Raw genomic sequence first — 26,352 nt, 5'->3', positions numbered from 1 at the left:
CTGGAAGAGTGTCATAGTCCAAAAAACCAAAATATCGAGAAAAGCGGCTTTTAAGTTTTGAATTTACCATTGATAAAGGTAAAAATAAAGACTTATTTTCTTCTAATATTGTAATATATATAAGTATAGTGTTGGTAGATATGTATACCGCATGAGGCATTTTTACACAGCATGGAAGAAGAGCTGGCGAACAATTCTACAGACCCCCATATTTATCAACATAGATTCTAGGAAAAAATGCAATACGATAATAGTCCAACAAACGAGCAATATGTAGTGATATGTATGCATGAATGTGTGGAGGAGAGTGGCCACAGCGCAGTATGAAAAAGTTTCAAATCATAAAGCCGAAAGTTTTCGTACGGAATAATGTAGGGTTGGGGATAAAAGTATTCATGAAATTCTTTAAAAACCCATCGGAAGATTTTGAGTGGTTCAGCACTTAGTTTATGCATCCACGAAAGTTACGGGTTTGAACCTTATTTTTTGAATCGTATGTTTTGAATCTCTATTAAAAAGCACCTTCCCAATGAGAAAAAGCTTGAGATCGATTGAAAATGCGCAAAGTTCTGGAAAAATATAAAAATCACTTGTATTGAAGGGACATTACATATATTATTTTAGGTGTTTACAAAGTGAAATGAAAAAGGAAAATATTAAAAAAAGTTAAGACTCGATCGAAAGAATGGCATTGACATCATCAAGCTCGTCTAAGAAACAACTCCGATTCCATGATGAAACAATATTTTTGGTAGAAAAATGTGAAAACAATCCCAAAGTTGGCAAGGTTGCCGAGCATGAAACAAGTTTTTCTATTGTTTTTTATAATACGCATGTGAAAAAAATATCGGTGAGAGCGAGTGTAAAAATCACAATTGACGACCCTTTTGATTTTTATTGAAAATCTAATATTTCTATATGAAAACCAACTGCATGAAAATATTACATATTAAACTTTACGGAGAATGGTAAAATGTTCGAAAATTAAATACGATTAGTAGGAAAAGTATCGAAAAGATGAATAAGAATTCTGTGACAAAATTGAGAACTACTGTATGATTCTGACATCTCGTATGTGGTTGATCTAAAATAAGAATTCAAGAAGATAAAGATTTCCTTCTTCCGCAAAGAGAAAGGAGTCGGCTTTTGGCATTGACGCCACGCTGGCCCGAAAACAGAAACGCCCAACAAAGCGACTGGAGTAAGAAGACACTATTTAGTCGAGTAGCATTTTTATGGTATCACTCCATAAGGTGTATTTTTATTTTGTTTGATTGTCATTTCTACTAGGTATATATCGTGCACATACAGGGTAGCCAATATCCGACGGACTCATCTGGCAACCCTGCATTTTTTGACAGAGACGTCAGATCGCTTAATTACATACATCGTTGGAAGTGTCAGTCCAAGCAGATTTTTACCATGGAACAGTACACGCCACGCGAGCGCTCCCAAATTGTTGAAATTTACATTCAACAAAAGAAGTCAATTGTGAAAACTCAACGTGCGTATAAAAAATTATACAATGTGAAAAGTGCGCCTTCTAAGAACACCATTAAACGTTTGTAGGAATGGTTTTCGACTGGTGATGCTCTTTCTAATCCAAAGAGGCCAAATTGCTCTTGTACGGGCCAGTGTTAAGACGTCGCCAAGGACATCCCAAAATCGTCGTTCTCAGCAGTTGGGCATTGCTGGGACCACTCTACAACGAATTAGATTGTTACCTGCGGACAAGCCTCGTCGATTGGAATGGGCCCAAAAAACACATGGGTCCGTCGAATATGGGCTACCCTGTATAGCTGCGTCAGTGATGGAAATCGTAGTTCAGGAAATTGATGTCGGTTTTTACATGGAACAACAGAGTGCACGATTTTATAGAAACATCCATTTCGTTGATGATCGAATGCCAGCGAGCGTAAATAAATGTCGCGTCATATGCAACACTTTCGACCGTCTTTCGCGCAGCTGGGTTTACGTGGAGCAATGATATGTATATAATTGGCACGTACACCCTTTTTGGGTGTTTGGCCGAGCTCCTGCTCTTATTTGTGGATGCGTTTTAATGTTGTTCCACAAATCGAGGGATCTACAGTTTCAAGCCGACTCCGAACGGCAGATATTTTTTATGGCAGAAATACACTCTGAGGTTTGCCATTCCCTGCGGAGGGGCGACCGCTAAAGTGAAAGATATTTGTTGCTTTACGGTTTTTCATTCGGAAGATTTTTATTTTTTCCCACGTATTTTCATTCCTTATTGGTGTGGAGGCGTAAACGTGCCAAGACCTACAATTCATTCAACACGAGATTGTACGAGTACAATTCGATGAGAAAACTCTCATTTGAATTGAAACGAAAATTGGTCGAAACTCTTGGTAATATTGATGATGAACTTCAAGAAATCGTTATTCCAAAACGATTGAACAGTCGAACAAGTGAAGTCGTTTGCGAATAAAGATATGCATATGTAAGTGATTTCGGCGCACCATGCAGAAAACGGTTTTTTGAACGATTACAAATGGGTATGGGTTTTTTACAATTGGACCTTTCTACTTGGCAAGATAGAGAAAATTACCTCATAGGAAAACGAATTTGCCAAAATTTCCATGAAATTAATTATAGCTTTCGATCGGGCGTCAAAATACCGTGAAGAGGACAAAGAATACTCATTCAAAGTTGTTAAGCACTACCGACAGAAGTGTATATGTATCTCATAAGATATCATCTTTGGTAATAGAAAATATTTGAAAAAAGAGTGACTTGCAGTGACTATCATTAAATGCACTAAAAAAGCATTCGTATTTTTCATTTTTTAGGTATTTTTGTCGTATTTCATACATCTTTAAATTTATGGGGCCCCGTGATTTTTGAACAGGCTCATTGGAAAGGTAATTGCTTATGATTTTTTAATACAAGAGCATACGATGACGTTTTGTCAACACTCAAAATGTAATTTTGAGGATCCATAAACTGAATACTCAACCCAGAACTATTGTACTTGGAATCACTCGAAAAGTTTTTGAAATATTTTAAGAATGTATTGTGAAATTTTCATGCAGAATTTCCCTGTATTTTCGATTCTACAGCCGTTTTAGCAGGTCAGATTCGTCAAGCGGCGACTCTCAAAACTTAAAACTCAATTATCTCAAAACTACTTTTTTCGCTCTGATGTTGTCAAAAAACAAAAAACTGTTCAACCGAATCGTCTGAAATTTTAATATGTTGTTCACAACATCAATGGCTATCGCCCGTACTAGAATCATATTATTATTTCAATTATTTCGTATTTTATTTATTAAAAAACTGAAAAAAAACCGATTTTTAGAGTGTCAACTTCAAAACCGCGCCATTTTGTCAATTTTTTTAGCTACAGTCATACTGATTAATATTTTTCTTGGTTTTTGTGTTTCAGATAAATATGTCCAAGTCCAATTTTTCGGGAGGGTCAACTTCAGGGCCATTTTTTTAAATTATTAAGCTCTACACCACCCAGAGTTAGACAGACTTAAGACTGCTTTAAACCAAATCTTAAAAAAATTTAGAAATTATAAGATTATTTAATATATAAATTAATGCACGTATAGATTATCGAATACTTTCTATTCTGTCGTTGTTCGCGCCGATTTCACTTGCTTTTGTGTGGTAATTTAAAAAATTGCTTATAATTGGAAATGTGTAGCTTATGATACGGAATGCCTATGTTTTAACATAACCGGTAACCTTCCTGAAGAATACTCAATATCACTGAGCAGCTGCATCCAAATACCGGAAAAATATAAGTACTGACTACACGAAGACAGCCTGCAATATGTATGTAGCTGGTTTCACTATTCGGAAATTGGGACTGAAAGAATCTTAACCGCATGAAAGTAATTTTTTTTCGGCTGGATGAATTTTCCCGGCGGCATTTAAAAAACCAAGTACTGTATTTTTGGAAAATGTTTGCTTATTTCTTAAAACTAAAGATACATCTCTGAGTAATACAATAAAAATTTGTTAAAATTTATCCAAAATATCGGTTTGCCTGAAAATGTCGAAAATACGGTTTTTAAATGCCGTTTGTATTTTGTAGGGGAATTAATCTAGATTCTCTCGTAACTTAAAAAACTTGAGTGCAACCTGCGAAATAGAATATATGAACATACATAAATGATTACTCCAACCTTAAGAAACATAGAGAGTTGTTAGTTTTGGATTTCTGATTTGGATTTATAATTGATTTCATTTGAATTCAATAAACTTTCCAAAATGTTTGTGTGACATTCATTTTTTGCATACATTTATTTGTATTTTGGCAAAATTTTTGTCTAAGTTATGAGCAATCAAAAAAAAATTTCCTATATAATTGAAAAAATCGATTTTGAGCCGAAAAACAAAATTGACGATAAGTCTTGAAAAATATTTTTTTCGGGCGAACAAAAAAATACGTCCCATTATTTTGACCAGAGAGCAACATATTTGAGTTACATCGAAATCGAAGAACATGTCCCGAATAGCCCGGTTGAATTGAAATGGAAAGCATCTATTGTTTGTATATTATTAAAAGTCCTTTAAAATATATCAATCAGTTAAACAAATCAAATCCAAAAACTGCTGTCTTATTATTACGCCATTTGTTGAATAAACGGCTTAATTTCTTTGCCTCTTAAAATCTGACCATGAAATAAGAAAGTATCAGTCTTAAGATGTAAAATTTTATTGCACCGATTATTACTCCATCGCGAGCTGAGTTGTGCACACTGCGCCAAATAACTAGGACTTATTGACAAGTTTTGACATTTTATTTGTTTCTTATTTAAGTTAAGTATTTGTTTTTTATGAAAATGTAGTTCGTTCTTCTACAAAATCTATATACATAAATCGAATTTTCAAACTTTGCTCAAATTAATAAAACTTTAACAAAAACTCTCGCTTTTTAATTTGCATTTTTAGACAAATTTCCGGTGTACGGCTTTGTAACCCATTGAATTTTGGTATAAGAAAGCGCAAGTTACAAGTGTAACAAATGTAAAGAAAACTTCGAACATTCGTTATTTGGAGACCTCCAAATTATAAAAAATCAACGTCATTTTTGCGCGACTTGAAATTAGCACTTTCTTATACCAAAATTTAATAAGTTATATAAAACTGCACACTAAAATGTTTTTAAAAATTCTGAATAAAAGGTCTGAAATTTTGTTAAATGTTTGAATCTTGAATTTAAATGGTTTTTATGGGGGATTAACTAAATTTCCAAAGAAAAACTATTAGACTGCGAGAGAGAGCCATCGAGATGTTTTAATAATCTCTGGGCAGTAGCGAGTTCGAGATCTTTTGGCCGATAGCTTCGATTGTTAGCTAATATGTTACTTTTACTTCAGCATGTCTTTTGGTGACTGGCAATTCGTCTACAAGAGAAAACCTGGAGAATCATAGAGATATGTGAACAATCGAGGCAATTTACTAAAATATCTCGGACTCGTCCATCACTAACTAAGACATCGAAATAACCACCTTAAGCATATTGAAACGCAATATTGATAAAAGAATGAGGGCGGAATATTACCTTTGTTATAAGCCTGGTAATGCTTTACTTTAGGCCAGTCCTAGTTTTGTCGCGTGAGATGATGTAGGACAAAGTCTCGCAAGTGCTCTAACCAATAATCAATCCTCACTTAAAAGTGTCGAACGAAGGTATTTTTTTACGTTGAATAAGCTTGGGTGCTTGTCATCCAAATTAAATGAAATGTCGCGCATTCATTATATGGAGAAAATGCATAAGATAATCAGCAAAACAAGAACAAAAAATTGATGCAATTTCTAGCTACTTGCGCTTTATTATAGCAAAATTTCATGGGCTAACTCGAATTTTTCCAAAGATTATGATTAAAAAGTGGGAAATTTTGCTGCAAATTTGTAGACCTTTTTTAAATTTGCACAAAGTTTGAAACTTGGGTTTACATGTCTTTTGTAGGAGCATGATGCCTTTTCATAAGAAAATTTATTAAAATTAAATAAGAAACAAATAAATTGTTAATAAATTCAATCAAAACTTGCTAAGAAGTTCCCGTGCTATAGTTACATATTTATGTATGTATGTATGTGAGTAGAACGACTTAAAGACGTGAATATACATTTCTAGAGTTATTATGGAAATTGTGTTATGTCTAGACTAACAGGATCTTTAGGCTATACTCGTAGAAAAAATTCAAATTCGTCGTAAAAGTGTACAACATTTTCGAAGTAAAATTTTTTCATATTGATGTGGGTACTTTCAATTCATTTCTTAAAAAATGCCTAAAGTACAACTCAGCTCGCGATGGAGTTTGAAGTTGAAAACTATATGAAGTTTTTGAAACTAAATCTTATTTATTAGCTTGCTAGCTCAGCTTTTGGTTACCAACGAGAAATATTCTATTAAAATATTCATCATCATCATCATCATTAGCATTACAGTCTTGTGCAGACCATTGCTTCCACAACTACGGTTCTCCACTCCGATCGATTCTCTACTACTCCTTTCCAGTTTGTGATACCCATTTTCTGCAGGTCGGCTGTGACCTCATCTACCCAGCGTTTGTTTGGTCTCCCTCGACATCTCCGTCCAATTGGTTGTCTATGGAACGCTATATTGGCAGCTCTCCATTTGGGCATTCGGTACATGTGCCCCAGCCATCTGATTCGTTGACTTTTTATAAAGCGTATTGCGTTTCCATTACGTATCAATGTGTCTAGCTCATGATTGTATCTTATCCGATACGTTCCGTCATCTCGCCGGGAAGGACCATATATTGTTCGCAGTATCTTTCTTTCAAACCTTAGTATTTGGTCCATGTCTTTTGTTTTAAGTACCCATACCTCACTGCTGTATGTTAGTATGGGTCTTATAAGCGCTTTATACATTGCTATCTTTTGATCTCTTGATAGCAATCGGGACTTGAATAATTTTATGTGAGCAAAGAATGCTTTATTTGCCGCACTTACTCGGTCATTTATTGCCACGGAAGTGTCAGAATTACTGCTGATGAAAAAACCTAAGTATTTAAATTTGTCGACCTTCTGTATGCATTCACCATCTATTTCAATGTGTGCATCTTCACTCGGTTTCTTTGCGAAGTGCATATATTTCGTTTTATCTATGTTTACCCGTAGACCCACTTCTAAAGCTGTGTTTTTCAATCGCATATAAATTTTCTTAAGCTCATGTTCATTCTGTGCAATCACGACAATGTCATCGGCATAAGCTAACACTTGCGAGCTGCAATTAAAAATCGAATTGCCACATTTCAGTTTGCATACTACCTCATGTAGTAATAAATTAAAAATTGTCGCTGATAGTGAATCGCCTTGTTTTACACCTGATGAAATGCTGAATTCGTTGGTAACATCTCCATTTATCATAACCTTGGCATTAGTGTTTGATAGTGTCATCTGAATTAGTTTTATAATTTTTACCGGTATACCTTGTTTAAGCATTATGTCGTTCAGACAGTTTCTATTGATGCTGTCGAAAGCTTGCTTAAAATCAATGAACAGACAGTGCAGATTTAGTTCGAACTCTCTGTGTTTCTCAAGAATTTGCATTAGTGTGAAACATTGGTCTGTTGTGGATCTACCCTGGCGAAAACCGCACTGGTAGTCATCCAAAATTTCCTCAGCATATACGCTCAACCTTTTGTTGAGTATATTTGTAAAGACTTTATAACCAGTGTTGAGGAGAGATATGCCTCGATAATTATTACAATTTGTTTTGTCGCCTTTTTTATGTAATGGTACTATAAGGCTATTGTTCCATTCTTCCGGTAGATGTTCGGTTTCCCAAATTTTGCGTATCAGTTCTGTTATCATGTTATTGAGTACTTCACCGCCGTATTTTAGAAGTTCTGCATTTATTTGGTCACTTCCGCTGCTTTTATTATTTTTTAACTTTTTCAGACTTTCTACCACTTCGTTACGACCCGGTGCTTCTATGAAGTTTTCTGCTGTAAAGTATGTCTCATCTATACAGTGTGGACCGTAGTCTGTTGCATGTTCTATATTCAGAAGATCACTAAAGTATTCTTGCCATCTATTCAAAATTTTTTCTCTTTCTGTTATTATTTCACCTTCCTTGTTTTTGCACAAATTTGTTCGTGGCTGATATGTCTTTGTTTGGCTTCTAATTGCGCTGTACATATTTCTTACATTTCCTTGACTGAAATCATTCTCGATACGCTGAACTTTGCTGTTGATGTCCTGTTTTTTCCTTTGTTTTATAATTTTCTTTGCGGCTTGCCTTTTTTCGTTATATTCAAGTAGGTTTTGTCTTGTTCGTTTGTTTAAATATTTTCTTCGCGCTTCGTTTTTTGTTTCAATAGCTGCTTTACACTCTGCATCGAACCACTCATTTGTGGTGCATCTTTTTGTGCCTATTTTCTCTTTAGCTGCTCCAATAACCGCATTTTTTACTTTAGCCCAGATTGTTTCTGCTGAGTCTTCCTTTGTTACGATTAGATTACTCTTTATGATTTCTTGGTATGCACGACGCTCTTTCTCATCCGCTGAAATTCGCTCAGTACTCCATTTTACTTTCTTGAACCTGCGATCGTTGCCTATATTTGAAATTTTTTGCCTTATCCTGGCAATCACCATGTAGTGGTCGGAGTCACAGTTTGCGCCTCTAAACGATCTGACGTCAATGACCGAGGTTGCGTGTCTTTTATCCATCAATACATGATCTATCTGGTTCGATCCTCTCCTTCCGGGCATTTCCCAGGTTTGCTTATGAATTTTCTTGTGTGGAAAAGAAACGCTGCTTATCCACAGCCCGCTGCTTAGACAAAAATTTATTAGTCGTGCACCATTATCGTTCGATTCGTCGTGTAGAGAGTGCTTTCCCCCAACGTCTTTGCTAATATTGGTGTTTCCCACCTTTGCATTTAAATCTCCGAGGAGCATTTTTATGTCATATTTACATGATTTTGACATCACATATTCCAGTTCTGCATAGAAGGAGTCTTTTGCAAAATCGTCTGCGACATCGGTAGGCGCATACGCGGCTACAACTGTTATGTTCTGAAATCTTCCTTTGAGTCTCATGAGGCAGAGTCTTTCACTAATTGGCTCGAAAGCCATTATACTTTCTCTAAGTTTTTTGTCAATGTAAAAGCCCACACCTAGCTGTCCTCGTTTGTTTGGACCACTGAAGAAAATTGAATAGGCTTTCTTTCTTATCTCACCATGATCCGCAAAGCGTATCTCTTGTAGAGCTGCTAAGTCAATATTATATTAAAATATTAACAAATTTAAATACCGAATGGGTAGAAAATGCGTATAATCGCATATGCCGAAGCGATGATTCAGATAATAAGGGAATTAAAGATTTTTTTCACTTATAACAAATCAATGATTTGACTGTAGATTTTTGGAAACATTTTACATATAATATACGTAATATGCACTTTTTAGCCTTAACACCTTTAATTTCGTAATTTTTTAATATATTACTTGTCTTTCCTCATCCTTGCGCAGTTCAATCAGGATCTGTACTCTTCGTCGGGCGTGCAATTGGCCTCATCAAGTGCCTCTGGCAGCTCACATTCGCCCTGCAGTCCCATCCTACCGCCGGCGGTGAGTGCGAATGCCGCCGCTGCAGCAGTAGCGGCCGCACACAATACCGCCGCAGCGGTAGTCGCCGTCGCAGCACAAACGGCCAACCAATCGGCTAGCATAGCTGCAACGACGAGTCTGCCGCTGGGCGGTGGCGGTGTAGTACCAGGTGGTGGAGGTAGCACTAATATTGGTGGCACCAGCGGTAGTGCGGGTGTTGCAAGTTCGGTGATCGGCGGTGCAGGAATTGGTGGTGGAGCGGTCATTGGTGGCGGCGGCGGTAGCGTAGCGGTCAGCAATGCGATACAACACAGCAGAGCGCATACCAAAGAAGAGGATCTGGGAGTGCCACGAAGTGATGCTGAAGGTAAATGCAAACTGTAAATAAATTATCTTCCAATTTGCTCTCTACATACAACGTATGTTTGTATGTACTTGTATTTATATAGCTCTCATTTGTTTATATCTGCTCTTCTCTTGAGAGTGATGTAGAACGACTTTGAAAAATATTTAAATTTCGCACAGGCATTCACCACAGAATTTTTATGAGCATTAAATTTATGCGACATCTAATCGTTCTTTGCGAATTCTACGCATATTTTTGCTAGCTGCTACGAATATTTATCATTTTTTGTTTGAAAGTGATCAACCTAACCTCACCAGTGTACACGTAGGTATATATTCTACATACATACATAAATATATACACACACTCGCGTGCGAACACAGGCTCACTCCAATGTATTTAGTTGGCGGGCAGGTGTTGGTAGTGAATTCCAGTAGCAGCGTCGCGCCTTGATCGGAATGCGGTTGCGCACTCTTTGGTGCGTCGCGTCGCTGAGCGTTTTCGTCGCACGACTTCTCCTTTCGCCACAAGTCAAGTCCATCTGAATTTTTTAAATTCCACAGACAAATTTTTAATATATTTTACTCCATATACATACAAAATTGTACAAATCTTTATATGTATGCATGGATGTAGATACATATGTTTGTAAATGCTTTTGCGCTTGAATGCGCGCGCGCCATAGTGACAAAACCGCTGCTGCTGCTAATTAATTTGCAAAAATTTTTCAGATTTTTCAATGTCATTAACTTTCGTATCCATTAATTTCGTTTTGTTAGCTATGCTCGTCTCACGACGGACGAATTGTAAGGAAGTGTGGAGAAATATTTAAAAAATTAAACAAATAAATGTTGATCACTAAATTTGTAGGCGAAACCAACTGTCAAAATGTTTATTTGTTTTTACTTAGTTGGAGGTGTTAATCCAACTAGGTGTACTGATTTATGAGTGTGGTGGTGTTAAAATAGCAACAACAGCAATTGTTTTTCTGGATTTCAATGCTTTACGCAACATTTGCTTATTTATTTTAACATATACATGTATAGATATATATATATATATGTATGTGTTTATATATAATTCGCGCGTACATCCTTAGTTGGGTATTTGGTCATGCTCCTTCTCTAATTAGTGGCGTGCGCCTTAATATTGCTCCACAAATAAAGGGGTCTATAATTTGAAACCGACTCCGAACGGCAGATGGGTTTTCATGAGAAACCATCTTATAGGCGAAATATACTACAAGGTTTGCCATTGTCCGCCGAGGGGAATCGCTATTAGAAAACTTTTTTTATCATTTGTTGTTTCCTAGCGCCAGCGCCAGCCCAATGAAAAATGTTTCCAAAATAGTGTAAGAACACAAGTAAGAATAGTAAGCAGTAAGAACTTGAATGTTTCAATAACAATTGATTACCTCGCCGTTTTAATCGATTTTTTTCTGTTTTGCATAAATACGAAGAAATTGAAAAAATTAAAATTGTTGTAGTTTTTAGCTATCATACTTTTTTACAGATTTAACGAATTTTCCGCCGTAGCCGAATGGGTTGGTGCGTGATTATCATTCGGAATTCACAGAGAGAACGTTGGTTCGAATCTCGGTGAAACGAAAATTAATAAAAAAAACATTTTTCTATTAGCGGTCGCCCCTCGGCAGGCAATGGCAAACCTCCGAGTGTTTCTGCCATGAAAAAGCTACTCATAAAAATATCTGCCGTTCGGAGTCGGCTTGAAACTGTAGGTCCCTCCATTTGTGGAACAACATCAAGACGCACACCACAAATAGGAGGAGGAGCTCGGCCAAACACGCAAAAAAAAGGGTGTACGCGCCAATTATATATATAATTAAGATTTTTTGAACATAGGTTAGGTTAGGTTGACCTGGCTGTCTGAAACTCGTCACATAGACCTATTGATCCTTAGTGTTACCAGATCTTTACGTTTCTTTGTAGTAGACATCTTGTAATACATATGCGCCTTTTGCGAATCTAATTAAACTCTGACCCGAGAGACATTCTAACTTCTCATATTGTAAAGCTTCTAAGCATTTTAATCTGGTTCTAGCTAACGCAGAGCAAGAACATATAAGGAGTCCTAGTGTTTTCCTCTCTTCCAGTTCATTGCAAAATCTATAGCTATCATTCTTTGTAATTCCTATCTTGTATGCGTGCGCCCCTACCAAATTGTGGCCTGTCAGCATACTTACGATAGTTCTGCTTTCTTTTCTAGACCGAGCTGGTACGAATCGGACGTATTTATCGGCATTCTATGTACTCGTGATTTTCGCGGTTTTGCAAGTGGCTAGATTATTCCACCTCCTGTCTATCCGTATTTTCATGTCCGCAGTGATGTCATTGTATAACGTATTTAAAGGTTTCAGTATGTCGTTTTCTTGTTCGAATTGTCTGTAAACAGCGCTTTTGACAATCTCATCTACAATTTCGTTTCCTGTAATGCCCTTATGTCCTTATGTCCGGGTACCCAATAGATATGCAACCGTCTGTCTGTGTCTAGTCTCTCTATGGTTTTCCTGCTGTTTTTGAATATACCATAATGTTATTTTTTGTTTTTAAAACCCTATTTTGTAAAACTATTGTGTACCCATTTTATAATTTCCTATTTTTTTCAAATATTTTAATCTTTTGTTTCAAGCAAGGCGAATCTAGGTTGGTATTGTGAAAGTGAGAGTGCTTGAGCATAGCACAAAAAATTACAATAGCCGGCCTAATTCTTTTATTTGTACAATCGATATCACCCTTTATAGATTCGCCTTGGTTTATAGTCTATTTTATTACTACTCCGCCAGCAAAAAGTTTTTTTCCATTCAATGCTGCCAAATCTCTCTTCATTAGACCGCATTCATGTTTTTTTTTTTTGTATTTAAATCCTTATTCACTCCGCTCGGGAGCATAGGGCCTTGACTCTTCCATCGTGCTAGGCGGTTCTGGGCTGTTGTTTCTGTTCCGTCCCAACTGATGTTGACATCTGCTAGAACGGCAACATTGACCTTCTCAAAGTAAATTTTGGACGACTACGACCTCTGCTGCCTTGCGGGTTCCAGTCTACCTAGCCAATCTCGTGATGCTACCTAGTAGTTTTCTAAGCTGTGACCTATCCATCGCCACTTTCTGCGATTGGTTTGCTATAGGAAGGGTTCTTCATTCGTTGGTCTCCACAGCGTGTCGTGGCTGATAGTGTTTGGCCAGAATATTCCACAGATGTCCCGGAGGCATTTGTTGGGGAAAGATTGTAGGCCATTGGACATTGAATAAGTGAGGTACTATGGCTATTTACAATTTATTAAAACTATTTTTTGAATACAATATCAATCAAGTGGCCACCTTTATTAGCAATCATAAGCTGCGGTCTTTTTTCAGCGTTTGCTAGCACATTGTCAAGCATTTCGGATTTTATAGCGTCGATTTCGGTTGTTTCGGTGTAAAGCGATCCATGGTTGAAATGGTACTGAATTGACGTATCGAAAACATATACGACATGTTGAAGTCGATCGGTTGGTAAATGACAAAGTTATTCAGCGTTTACATACCGGCATTCAAGATGGCGCACCCTGTAACAATACTGACTTCACACATAAGCTAAATATTCACAGCTTAGATCCCTAGTGTTGCTAGTATAGTAGGTTGGCCTAAGTTGTGCAAAATTATGCCTAATCCAGAACTCTTACACTCTCTCTTGGGTTCAACAGAGCTTTTTCATCGAGCAGAAAATATTTTTTTTTTTTTTTTTTTTTTAAAGCTTACATAATAATAAAATTATAAGTATACTCAAGCAAACGCAGCGCCAGCAGCAGAGGCTTTCGGCTGAATCTCAATGTTTCAAAAAAAGAATAATTTGACTTCAAATCATAGTTTTTTTTTTAATTTTTATATTTCTTTACACAATTTTTACATTTTCAGACTTAGCGAATAAGCCTTTTGGAATTACCATTTTGTCGATTAAAATATTATTCAAATAATATAGAAACATATTCGTGCTTATTCTACAGCTCGTCTAGTGGGTTCACATCACAACGAGTCATCCTGTTCTTCAAGTCCCGATTCACCTCGTCACACCTTGCATGGAGCTCAGGCGAAAGAACTGCCTCTACCGTTGGACAACTCGAATGTCAACGGACAGGGCAGAGCACAATACTTATCAGCCACCTGCGTCGTATTTACAAACTATTCCGGCGACACGGCCAGCGTTGTGGATGAGCACTTCTCGCGGGCGCTCAATTTTAGCAATAAAGACAGCAAAGGTGAGTAGCTAAAATAGTAAATAAAAACAAGTAATTAAACACCTATTTATATGGACTTATTTGTGCATACACAGGTGTACTCGTATATTTATCTGCATGCATATACACTTACATACGTGCATATATTTTACCAGCAAATATTGAATGAGGCGTGTTAATGCAGAAAAAACACTTCCAAATGCAGATTTCCAGCGAAATCACACTGCATATGTACGCATCTAAATATGTATGCACATATGCACGTACATGTGTTGGCTGATAGTTTCTCTTGCGCTAATTTTTTCTATGAAAATCACACTTGAAATTTGCCGCTTTTTGATGTCGCTCGTGAAAGTGCCACGACTAGCAAATCAACCAGCGTGCACCAATTTCACCACTTTGATTTACATGACTAATTATGCTTTTTATAATGCGCCATGGGCGATTGTCATTGTGTTTACGGTTGTGCTGCGGTTGTGTGTTGGCTTTGTGATGATCAAAAAGCGGCTGCTGTCATGTAACTGTCAGTACAGCGGCGCTGTACAGTGGCTCGCCTTGTCCAACTCATTATCAAGTGTGTTGTGTGCTACCAGTAGAGGGGCGGAACAGCTGGGCACAAATGTATGTGTGTCTGTATGTGAATGAAGAGTTCGGTCTAAAGTGATTAAAGTAATATTAAAGAAATTTTACTTTTCGCGTAGTTGTTACTTTTCAACCCCCGCGCCCAAAGTTCTTATATGTAAGTGCCATGTCATAATGAGTGTGTACAAGAAATTAACACTAGTTTTAATTCAAATTGTTTTCGTTCGTCTCTTGGTTGATGTCTCAATATTGCACGTCGTCTATCGTTTTTCATTTCTTCTTTTTCGGTAAAACACAAATTTCTGCCTCACGCCACACAATAACTTCATAAATTCGTCAAGGCGTAGCGTTGTAGGCGCTCAACCGCTTCGGCGACACCGCCGCTGCCACTGATGCTGTCAGTGCCTGACACTTGCTGCTTGTTCTTTTCGATTTCGTGAAATTAATTACCGCATTTAATGAAGATAAACGCGTTGTCTTAAGCACATGACTTGTCTTTTTTCGTATCTTTCGACGTCTCCTTTTGTGCTGCTTACTTTTACTTTCACGTGTCTCATCTGCTTTCATTACTTTTTTTCATATTTCTTGCTTGTTCATCATTGTGCTTCAACTCATTATCGCAAATGTTGCTGAAAAGTTAAAGATCAGTGCATAAACCAAACATTTGGGAATTGCGGTGCTATTTTTTTTTTTTTGGTTTTGTGTGTTTTCCTTCAAGCTCACTGACAGCGCCACAGGGTGCCAAGAAAATTGATTCATTTCACGCAAGTGTAAATTTTGTGAAAAAAATATATGTATATGTATATACTATTTATATTCTTGTGTTAGGCAGAACAGATAACATAATTATCGATTCTCAAAAGAATATAATCATCTATGTATGCCAATAACATTCAAGGTATTGAACCATGAATACTGGCCTATAAGATAATGCCTATGAGCTCTATAGTTCAATGAACTCTGTTTGTTCAGTAATTGAAAGGTTCGCCAAAGGCTGATATAAATATTTGATGTAAAATTGACTAAGCGACAGTAAAACAAGTGTGACTTACTGCAACTCCTTTTGCAACTTATTTTTGCAAGCCCCTCGGCTTCAAGGATACATTCCCAGCTTATAAGGACTCCTAATTTTTAATACTTAATAATACTTTATTACTTTGTATTCAATAATAAACTCATTCATTACTTTAATTTAATAAAAATAAAACAAAAAATACGAAAACTCTTAAATAAAACATTAGTCCACCTAGCGTTAAACAAATCGGTATATCCAAAGGTACGTATGCCAATAGAACAATGAAAGATGATTTTTTTTCAATATTCATGAGTTTATGAACCTTCGTACCCAGCATAGCGTTAAGTCATATTTCAACACAGCTATTGCTAAACTTCGTGAAAAAATAAGGAAAAATTACCCTAATTGGGAAAGAAAAAGTCACAGAAACAATACGTCGTCTTATTCCAGACCGTCTCCCTTACTCACCGAATCTTGTATTGTGTGATTTCTATCAGTCTTCTAGGCAGAAACCTACATACGTTTATTAAAAGAAAAATGATTTTATTCCATTGAAATTGTGAAAGAGAGAACAACACGCGCCCGAAGAAGCTGACAGAATTATTTCGAACAATATTGTTACAATATTATTTCGAACAATGAAAGATTCGAAGGTAGTAATAAGTAAATAAAAAATATGATATAACAAATATTTTACCCTGCCAGTTTTATCATTTGATATCCTAACCTCGTATAACATAAAAAATATTGTTTATCCCGAACAAAACCACACTTCCTAAGTCCTTTAACACGTTCATCCTATTGTTATATGGTGCAGAAGCTTGGACGATAAGTAGTCGAGAAAAAGATTATTCTGATGAGCTGTTTAATTATTACAAGGCCATAGTCATAGTGTATCGTATGAACTTCCAGTGGGGCTGCGAATAACATACAAGGTGAAGTCGAAAACAAACAAGGCTGGCGTCATAAAAATGTTTTCGATGGCGCCATCTTTTTAATGAGTAATCACCGAAAACTCCATCGAAATTTATCAAAAATGAACCGAAGTCATCCTTCAAATTCGTGTAATCGGAATTCGAATATCTCCGAAACATGAATTTATGGCGTTTCAACTGATCATTTGGCCTACGAAAGGTCTGTGCACGTTTCATTCCACTCAAGTTAACTGAGAACCAAAAATTGCTCAGAATTCAACATTCGAAAGACCTCATTAAAGAGGCAAGAAAAGACGAGAACTTCCTTTGCAACATTGTAACTGGTGATGAAACTTGGTGTTTGCAACATGAACCTGAAACTAAGTGTCAAAGTGCCGAATGGAAGGCCCCACAAGAACCACCACCCAAAAAATCGCATTTGGAGAAGTCAAAAATCAAGTCGATGCTCATTTGTTTTTACGATTCCAAGGGAATTATCCACAAGGAGTTCGTACCAACGGGCCAAACCGTCAATGTAATTTTCTATCGTAGCGTTTTGAAGCATTTTATCGCATTCGTCGAATTCGCCCTGAGTACCGCAAAGAAGGAAACTGGCGCTTATTGCATGATAATGCACCATCTCATCGATCCACTCTTGTGATTGAGTTTTTGACCAGAAATCGTATTTTAACCATCAATCACTCACTGTATTCACCTGATATGGCTCCCTGCGACTTCTACCAATTCGGAAATTTGCATTTGGCCATGAAAGGAAAACATTTTGCGTCCGTAGAGGCCATCCAAAAAGCTTAAACCGACATCCTGAAGAAGTTCCGGTCAATGACCTGAAACACTATTTCGAAAAGCTTTTAGATCACGCCAAACAATGTATTGAGGCCAGAGAGACTATTTTGAATAAATAAACCTGAAGTTATCAGAACAAAGTTCCCGTCGTTTCTATATTTGTCTTTTTCACACGACATTAAAAGAACATTGATTTCCAAAAGAAAAAATTGCTGACATCGAAAAATTAGTGCGAGAAAGCCTTGGCATGAGAACGATTTAATGGAATTTAATACGCTTTATGATAATTAGAGCTGTGATAAAAAAAATAAATAAAAAATAATTGGCGCGTACACCCTTTTTTGGTGTTTGGCCGAGCTCCTCCTCCTATTTGTGGCGTGCGTCTTGATGTTGTTCCACAAATGGAGGGACCTACAGTTTCAAGCCGACTCCGAACGGCAGATATTTGTATGAGGAGCTTTTTCATGGCAGAAATACACTCGGAGGTTTGCCATTGCCTGCCGAGGGGCGACCGCTATTAGAAAAATGTTTTTCTTAATTTTGCTGTTTTACCGAGATTCGAACCTACGTTCTCTCTCTGAATTCCGAATGGTACTCATGCACAAACCCATTCGGCTACGGCGGCCCCGCCGTTTTCAGTTAAAATTGACTAGCAACAGCAAATTTAAAAAAATGTTATTTCACATGGTCCTAATGCTATTATATATTCATTTGAAGCGCTAGCTCGTGAATCTCCAATCAAAATATCATTAATTTCAAGCAAAGAACTATATCCAACATTCCGAGATAACACTTCTTCGAACTTCTTCAAAAAACGGTCGTCGGTCATTGTGCCTAAGATAGAATGAACTTCTTCATACAACTCTATACACTTTTTCAATTCAAGTCCTTTCGATTCTAATATTTTGATTTTGTCTGCGATGAACATGAAGTTAGCTTTTATGAATGCCAAATCTTGTCGAGTATTGGACGCTCTTAACGCTTTTTTTGCATCTCGAATACATTCCGAATCTGCATCATTCAAATAATCAACAACCGATTTTAAAGCGTCAAATTTGTTAGCATAGTAATCACATGCTTGTAGCCAAGTTCCCCATCTAGTGACAATTGGTTCGGGTGGCAGTGGAATGTTCGGATTTGCTTGCTTAAACAGCTGTCGTTGAACTGCTGACTGTGAGGAATTTAATGGTTTTTTCAATATAAGAATTTGAACTATAGATAAAAATAGCAATACGTACTTTGACAAAGGTAGCCTTTACTTTTGATGTCAACAAATTTACTTCATGGAACTCTGAACGAATAAATTCTACCAATCGATGCAATCCATGGACAAAACATGCAACGTGTAGCATTTTTGGGAATACATCTTGAAGAGACTTCATTGCCGAAATCATATATGCAGCAGCATCGGTAGTAACGAGCATAACATTTTCATATTTAATTCCTTCAATACAAAAGAAACGCAAAAAAAAGGTGTTTTGGTAAAGACTTTCATACCTTTATGCCATGAAAGTAACAATGATTCAGTAAAAAATGTTGCGATCGGGTTAGCGTTGCATTTGTCTAATTCTTTAACGTTCAACAAATACGATTTTCCGCGCTCATTTTCATCATCCAATATGCCAAAAACATTTTATCTGGAACTGATTGTGAAGTGTATTTTTCTATGAACTGTACTACACTCGGATGATTCACTTTATTTAATGGAATGTTGGCTTCGATTAAAGTTTTACATAAATCCATGTTGAATTCCGAAAGATTTTGCCCAAGTTTCTGTTGATGATTTGATATTAACAATTGGCTCATTTCACGTTCAGAATTCTGTTTTGTTCTTGCTTGAGCATCCTTGTGTTTCACTGAATCAATGTGCTGTTTGATTTGAAATATTTTTTTTGCAGAAACCAAACAATTGCAATGTGAACAAAATAACACTGATTTGTCCGACCGAAAAACATTGGAAAATTGGTTTTTCATACGCACAATAAATTCACCCGGTGTTTCTTTTCGATCTTTTGGCATCTTAACTTAATTTTCAATCAACCGATTACTTCAAATACCATGCAATAACTGAGAAAAATATGATGGAACTTAATGCTTTTACTATGCATTTCATACTAACAAGTGACGCATAGCACTTGTCGTTGTGCTCTCTTCGGAAATCATAATAACCAATAATTGGGCCAACTCATTTCGTGGAAATTTTCGAGTCTCTTTTTTATAAACAAATTTGTCGCCTCATTGGAGAAAGCAAATAAACAAATTTTGAAACAGATGAACGCATAAAATGTTAGAGATCTGTTCTTGAAACGAAAGTTTAGCTGCGAACTGTTTTTCTTTATATTTTGGTTAGAAGAATGATTTACATTTCTTAAAATTACTCAAAAAATATGCAAACATGCATTTTAAATCTAAATATGCTTTAAAGGACGAAACATGCAAAATATGCATGCAACATGCATTTGCATGACTATCACAGCTCTAATGATAATAAAGAAGTCGTATATCGTATTGAAGGAGAAGTTCTACTATTAAAACGGTTGATTTAATATATGAGGGCTTGAAATTTGCTACATTTTTTTAATCGTGATTCTGACATGGTTCGTGCGTTAAAGTTTCAACGAATGCTCAGAGAAATACTCTGAATCCATGAAGGGTGCACGATATATCTTTCAATTCGCAGTGCCAAATCCTCCCATGATCATGATTAATTTCTAGATTTCTAAGTTGGAACATAGGATCACACCTCTCATAATAATAATAGATAGTATTGTAGATTGTGTGTAACCGGATATCCAGAATTGTGTAAGCAACTTGAGAAACCAAAAAAAGAATTGCAAAAATATATACTTCCCCATGCCCTAAGTTTTGGGAAAATATTTGAAGTTATTTCATCTTAAATGAATTTTTGCAGTTGTGGAACTATATCCTTATTTACTAATAGGACTATGAATAAGTTCGTTTCGGTTTTACAACAGATGGCGTAACTTGATTATTATTCCATCGATCCACATTTCCAAACATTCATTGGAGAGCTACTGTCGTAAGGCACAAACGTCAGTATAAGTTTTTTATTTGAAGCGTAAACAACAATATTTTTACCACACTTGAAAATGTCGAATTTCGTGCCAAATAATGTGTTTTTGCGGGGAATTCTTCTTCATTATTTTAATATGAAGAAAAAAGCAGCCGAAAGTCATCGTATCTTGGTGGAAGTTTATGGTGAGCATGCTCTATCTGAGCGAACGTGCCAGAAGTGGTTTGCACGCTTTAAAAGTGGTGATTTTGGCTTGGAAGACGAAGAACGCGAGGGTGCGCCGCCAAAGTTCATGGATACCGAATTGGAGGAATTGCTCGATCAAGATCCGGCTCAAACGCAAGAAGAGGTTGCAAAAACTTTGGGAGTTGATCAATCAACCATTTCCAAACGTTTAAAAGCCATGGGAATGATCCGAAAGGTAGGCCATTGGGTGCCGTATGAATTGAAGCCAAGAGACGTTGAACGCCGTTTTATGGCATGCGAACAACTGCTTCAACGGCACAAAAGAAAGGGTTTTTTGCATCGAATTGTGACTGGCGATGAAAAGTGGGTCCATTACGACAATCCAAAACGTCGGGCAACGTATGGATACCCTGGCCATGCTTCAACATCGACGTCGGCGCAGAATATTCATGGTCTGAAGGTTATGCTGTGTATCTGGTGGGACCAGCTGGGTGTTGTGTATTACGAGCTACTGAAACCGAATGAAACGATTACGGGGGATGTCTACCGACGACAATTGATGCGTTTGAGCCGAGCACTGCGAGAAAAACGGCCGCAATACGCCGATAGACACGACAAAGTTATTTTGCAACATGACAATGCTCGGCCACATGTTGCACAAGTGGTCAAAACATACTTAGAAACGCTCAAATGGGATGTCCTACCCCACCCGCTGTATAGTCCAGACCTTGCGCCATCCGATTACTATCTCTTCCGATCGATGCAACATGGCCTGGCTGACCAGCACTTCCGTAATTACGATGAAGTCAAAAAATGGATCGATTCGTGGATTGCGGCAAAACCGACCGAATTTTTCACAAAGGGAATCCGTGAATTGCCAGAAAGATGGGAAAAAGTAGTAGTAAGCGATGGACAATATTTTGAATATTAAATTTGTAACCATTTTACGTCAATAAAGTTTCAAATTTCGAAAAAAAACCGCACGAACTTATTCATAGTCCTATTATATGTCGCACATGCATTTTTTACACTTTTTTTGCACGGTTTTTGAAATGAATATATCGACTGTGCACAACAAGAGTTGGTATAGTATACACTAAAAGTTGGAGTTGGTAAAAGTATACAACAAATTTATGTACGCAAAAATATGCATGCATAATATTATTATGTTATATATCCCTACAAGCGTTCTACGCTTAGTGAAGATAAACTATAATTAATTATACCAAATACCAAAAAATATCGTAAGTAGCCAAAATCGATTGCATGACATTTTTATTGCAATTACAAAAGTTTGAAAAATTTCAGTTCTGCAAAATATTTGAACTTCAACACCAAACAGGAATGTGGCACACTTACAAGAATTCCCCTAAGGATACAAACGTTTGCTGCAAAACATGCATATGCATAAGCAATACATATTTATATTCCTAAATATGTGCATACATGCACATAAGTGCATATGTAAGTGTGGAGTTGAAGGTTTTCTGCTGTTAAAATTGTATTTATAAATAATGCCCTTAAAAGAAATAAAATCATTAAAGTGGCATTTAATCAGTACGAATCGTGGCGGTAATGCGACAAAGACATCATGGGCCTGTTTCATTAAATTTGACAGGGCGACAGTTTATCAAAATTGTAAGGGATTACAAATGTAAGGTAACTTTACATACAGAATAAAGTGCATGAATGGGGATTAGGCTCTTATTATTGAGATACAAAAGCATACTTCTGCTGTGATTACGTGAACGAAGGCACATCCTTCTTCCACGGAGCCTCCTAATAGGAAAATATTACTTCTTAGTTTTAACTACATATGTAGTTGTAATTGAATGAAATGTAACTTTTCAATTCAAAAAAATAAAAAATTGAAATAGTTTAAGAAATATCAACGTTTTGTGAATATGATAAGTCATATAAAAAATATCATTTTTCATGAAAAGAGTTTAAATTGGCTATAAGAATAGCTGAATCTGATGATGAATATCTTATGATGACCCTCTCGAGCTCACAAGTTCTCTTACAGGAAAAATAGGAAAAATATTTAGTTCAGCAAATGTTCCGTTATCGCTTTGGTTCAGATCTGTTATTAAGCGTAGCGATCATTACGCTTTTACGTTTAGATTAATGTTTTAAGAGTCAGCTTAGTCATTAAATGATTAGTAATATCAGGACTGTTCAATATTGGAAAAAAAAATCTGATTTAATCAAAAATTGTATTGGAATTATTTTTTGAAAAATTGATCTGATGTAATCAAAAACAATAATGGCAATACATATTTTTTAAAACATTTTTTGATTTACTGTTTTTTTCACAGAGATTCATTAATGCTTAGATAAACTGCAAAAACGGGCAATATTTAAAACAATAACCCGTTTTAATAAAAAGAAAAATTATAAAGTAATCGGGATCATTAAACATTGAAAGAAACAGATCCGATATGATCAACAATAATTAAAAACAATAACGAAGATATTTTACCAAAAATTCTAATTTTTTTTATTGTTTTTGTTTACATATAATTATTTTTTAATTTTAACAAAAATAAGAGATTTTATACAACTTACACAAACTGCCAAAAAGGGCTAGACTTATCGACATATGACAAAAAAAATTACGTAAAGAATGCATCAACATCTACATAAAAATACGCATAAACAGAAAAACATGTAGGGGTGCGTGCATTTTGAGCAGTTTTGGCTACTTGCTTTTGATTATTTAGTGTTTAATACATTTTTGTAAAAGCTTATACAAAAAAAACCATATAAATCGTTCGTTTTTTCAAACTTTGTGCAAAAAATATGAAAATTATGAACTAATCAGAATTTCTAGAATAATTTTGGGTATGCAGTTTTATAACCCATTCAATTTTAGTATGATAAAGAGCAAGTAGCAAGGTGCCACAAAATGCTGTTGAATTCGGACAGTATTTTTTGCTGACAATGTCACACATTTTCTACCATACGAAGTACGTTCGACAATTTTTAACAGTGAAAGCGTAAACAAACGCCAGCTTTTCTCTCAGTCTCGTATTCATTTCTGGAGTAAGCCCGATTTTTTATGAACAGTATTTCCACCGAATTTTACGCTTAACCACATTTTTAGGCATCACTGTGTTCTTAGATATTTGAGAGGCCAAACAATTTGCACTTTTCCTCGTTATTCAGTAATCTTATTGCTACTCTTGAAATAGGGCCCCAAAACCGTTTGCATTTCCGCACAGGCGTTTACGAAATATTGCATCTTTTCGTGTAAAACCAGTTGACTTTAAGGGACAGATTGTTGCGCGGCAGTTGTGTCGTACTGTTGTTCGCTGTCATTTTTAATTTTTACTTCTGAATGTTTTTGTTATACTTTTTAGCGTGGTATTTACATTGGAATGCACCGTTGCAGCGGGCGCATGCATTGGGTGGTGGCCATCTCCGTTTTGAGTCGCTGCAATGCCGCCGCCTCACTGCATTAATTCATTAGTTGTTCGCATAAAACTTAAATCGTATTAAAGTGGCGGCGCAGTGCTTACCAAAAATATCCTCGTGCGGTATTTCGATACACATACGAGTATACAAATAAGATATGGCACAAAAAGTTGCGTTGCCATTGTAGTCCGCTACCCGCCTATTGCGCTCTTTGGCCGCTTACAGACGCGCTGACTCGCTGGTTCGCTGGCTCGCTCAGCAATGGCATATTCATGATTCGAAAGCAATTTAATTAGATGCCAACCGAAATTCGATGAAATTCCTTTGTGCGCGCCACAATGCAACACAATCAACAAAAATGAAAAATCCAACAACAATAAGAACAGCAAGTGCCGCAGATATACCGAGTTTGGCACAGCAGAAAAACATTTATATCTTTATCGAATTTTACCGCAGTACGCTAAGAACGCTAAAACAAAATACATTTTCTATATGGACTTTTTCTTTGGTTTCGGTTCTTTTCTTATTGTACCTACATGTTGTTGTTTTTGTTGTTATTCTTGTTGCATTACAATTTTACAGTTGCTCTGCATCACATGCAGATGTCAAGCTATTTTTAATTATTGCTACCGATTTTTTCGTGTTTCCCTTTCTTTGAGTGACTATTTTTTATGCAGTTTATTTAATTTTAAATTTAAAAGTCGAACAACTGCATCATCGTTTGGCACGGCTCTTGGCGTTGCGGTTGGCCATTGCGCATACCTTTAAAGAAAGGTGTGTGAAGTGCAACCAAAGGCACGCAGCTAATACCTTAGCGGGACAGCATGCGTACTTTCTTCTGTTACGAAGAATGCATGTGTGGCTAAACATTTTCAGTTATGTAAGAAAGTTTGTGTGTGGTCATCGGGAGATAAACTCATCAAGTGCGCTTATCAGATCCGCTATAAATTATAGATACCGACCCAAGATATATACGTGCACACATACAGAAGTATTTTATTAATATTTTGCCGCCCGCCAAGTAATGTGACAAGCCTACCAGGATACTTGTACGCCTAACACGCAGCAGGACATCTTCATATCCTCTAACATAAACGTACATACTCACATAAACAATAGGAGAAATGTTAGACTTCGGTGAAAGGGAAAGAAAGTAAAACAAATGATTTCTTGGCGACATGCAATGGTAGCAGTTCTTATCTGTTACAGGTAGCTATTAATCAGTTATTAGGGTCACTAAAGAGCTATTAACAATGCGTTGGGTTTGGTGGTTGTAATAAAAATTAACATATTTTTTTTTCTTTTTTAAATATACGACAAATCTTTCCAAAGCATTCCTTATTGGAGTAATTCTTTATTCAGATGTGGATTTCCGAAATTCCATAGTGAGCAAAAACGTAAATTGAAGTATCGTTTTTACTTTCGGTACAAAAAAAATTTCGTTGTGTTGTATTGAACGTTCGATTCTACTTTTGCTCTCGGTTTACCTTTTTGCAAATGTTCGGAGTAACTATATTTAGTAAGCTAAATTTCAATGTTTTTGTGATTTTATATAATTTTTATTTCTTACATAAAATGCGTACATAAGACTTGGGCTGAAAAGTCCCCCGTCTAACAAAGAAAACACATTTGTTTTTTGTTCAAAATTAGCTGGACTCCCCTCGAATTAAAACACGAAATTCTTTTTTATTTATAGTTTTGGTAATATCAAAAGTAGCGTCACTTTTAGCGCAATAACTCTTCTTCTACTTCTTAATTAGCGCGATAACCGCTTACGCGATTTTGGCCGAGTTTAACAAAGCGCGCCAGTCGTTTCTTTATCGTGCTAACCAGCGCCAGTTGGACACACCAAGTGAAGCCAAGTCCTTCTCCACCTGATCTTTCCAACGCAAAGGAGGCCTTCCTCTTCCTCTGCTACCACCAGCTGGTACCGCATCAAATACTTTCAGAGCCAGAGCGTTTGTATCCATTCGAACGACATGACCCAGCCAACGTAGCCGCTGGATCTTTATTCGCAGCCTTTTGTCTATGTCATCGTAAAGCTCATACAGCTCATCGTTCCATCCTCAACGTGCAAAGGGCCAAAAATTTTACGCAAAATCTCTCTCTCAAACACTCCAAGCGTCGCTTCATCGGATATTGTCATCGTCCACGCTTCGGCGCTATACGTTAGGACGGGTATGATGAGAGCCTAGTAGAGTGTTAGTTTTGTTCGTCGAGGGAGGACTTTACTACTCCATTGCCTACTTATTCCAA

At 36.6% G+C, this 26,352-nt stretch overlaps 1 protein-coding gene across 2 annotated transcripts in view; it reads left to right on the top strand.

The window, feature by feature from the left end:
* Positions 1-26,352, top strand: part of LOC128866802 (protein vestigial) — a 64,079-nt gene that overhangs the window by 20,805 nt on the left and 16,922 nt on the right. For both annotated transcript variants that reach the window (XM_054107791.1, XM_054107790.1), the window contains 2 exons: positions 9,487-9,931; positions 13,914-14,165. In XM_054107791.1, coding sequence (XP_053963766.1) covers positions 9,487-9,931; positions 13,914-14,165 — 697 coding nt within the window. The remainder of the gene's footprint in view (positions 1-9,486; positions 9,932-13,913; positions 14,166-26,352) is intronic.

The sequence above is a fragment of the Anastrepha ludens genome, chromosome 6 (assembly GCF_028408465.1).
Source record: "Anastrepha ludens isolate Willacy chromosome 6, idAnaLude1.1, whole genome shotgun sequence".
Classification (NCBI taxonomy): domain Eukaryota; kingdom Metazoa; phylum Arthropoda; class Insecta; order Diptera; family Tephritidae; genus Anastrepha; species Anastrepha ludens.
Note: the sequence above shows the minus strand (reverse complement) of the source record. Positions and strands in the feature narration are given on the sequence as shown.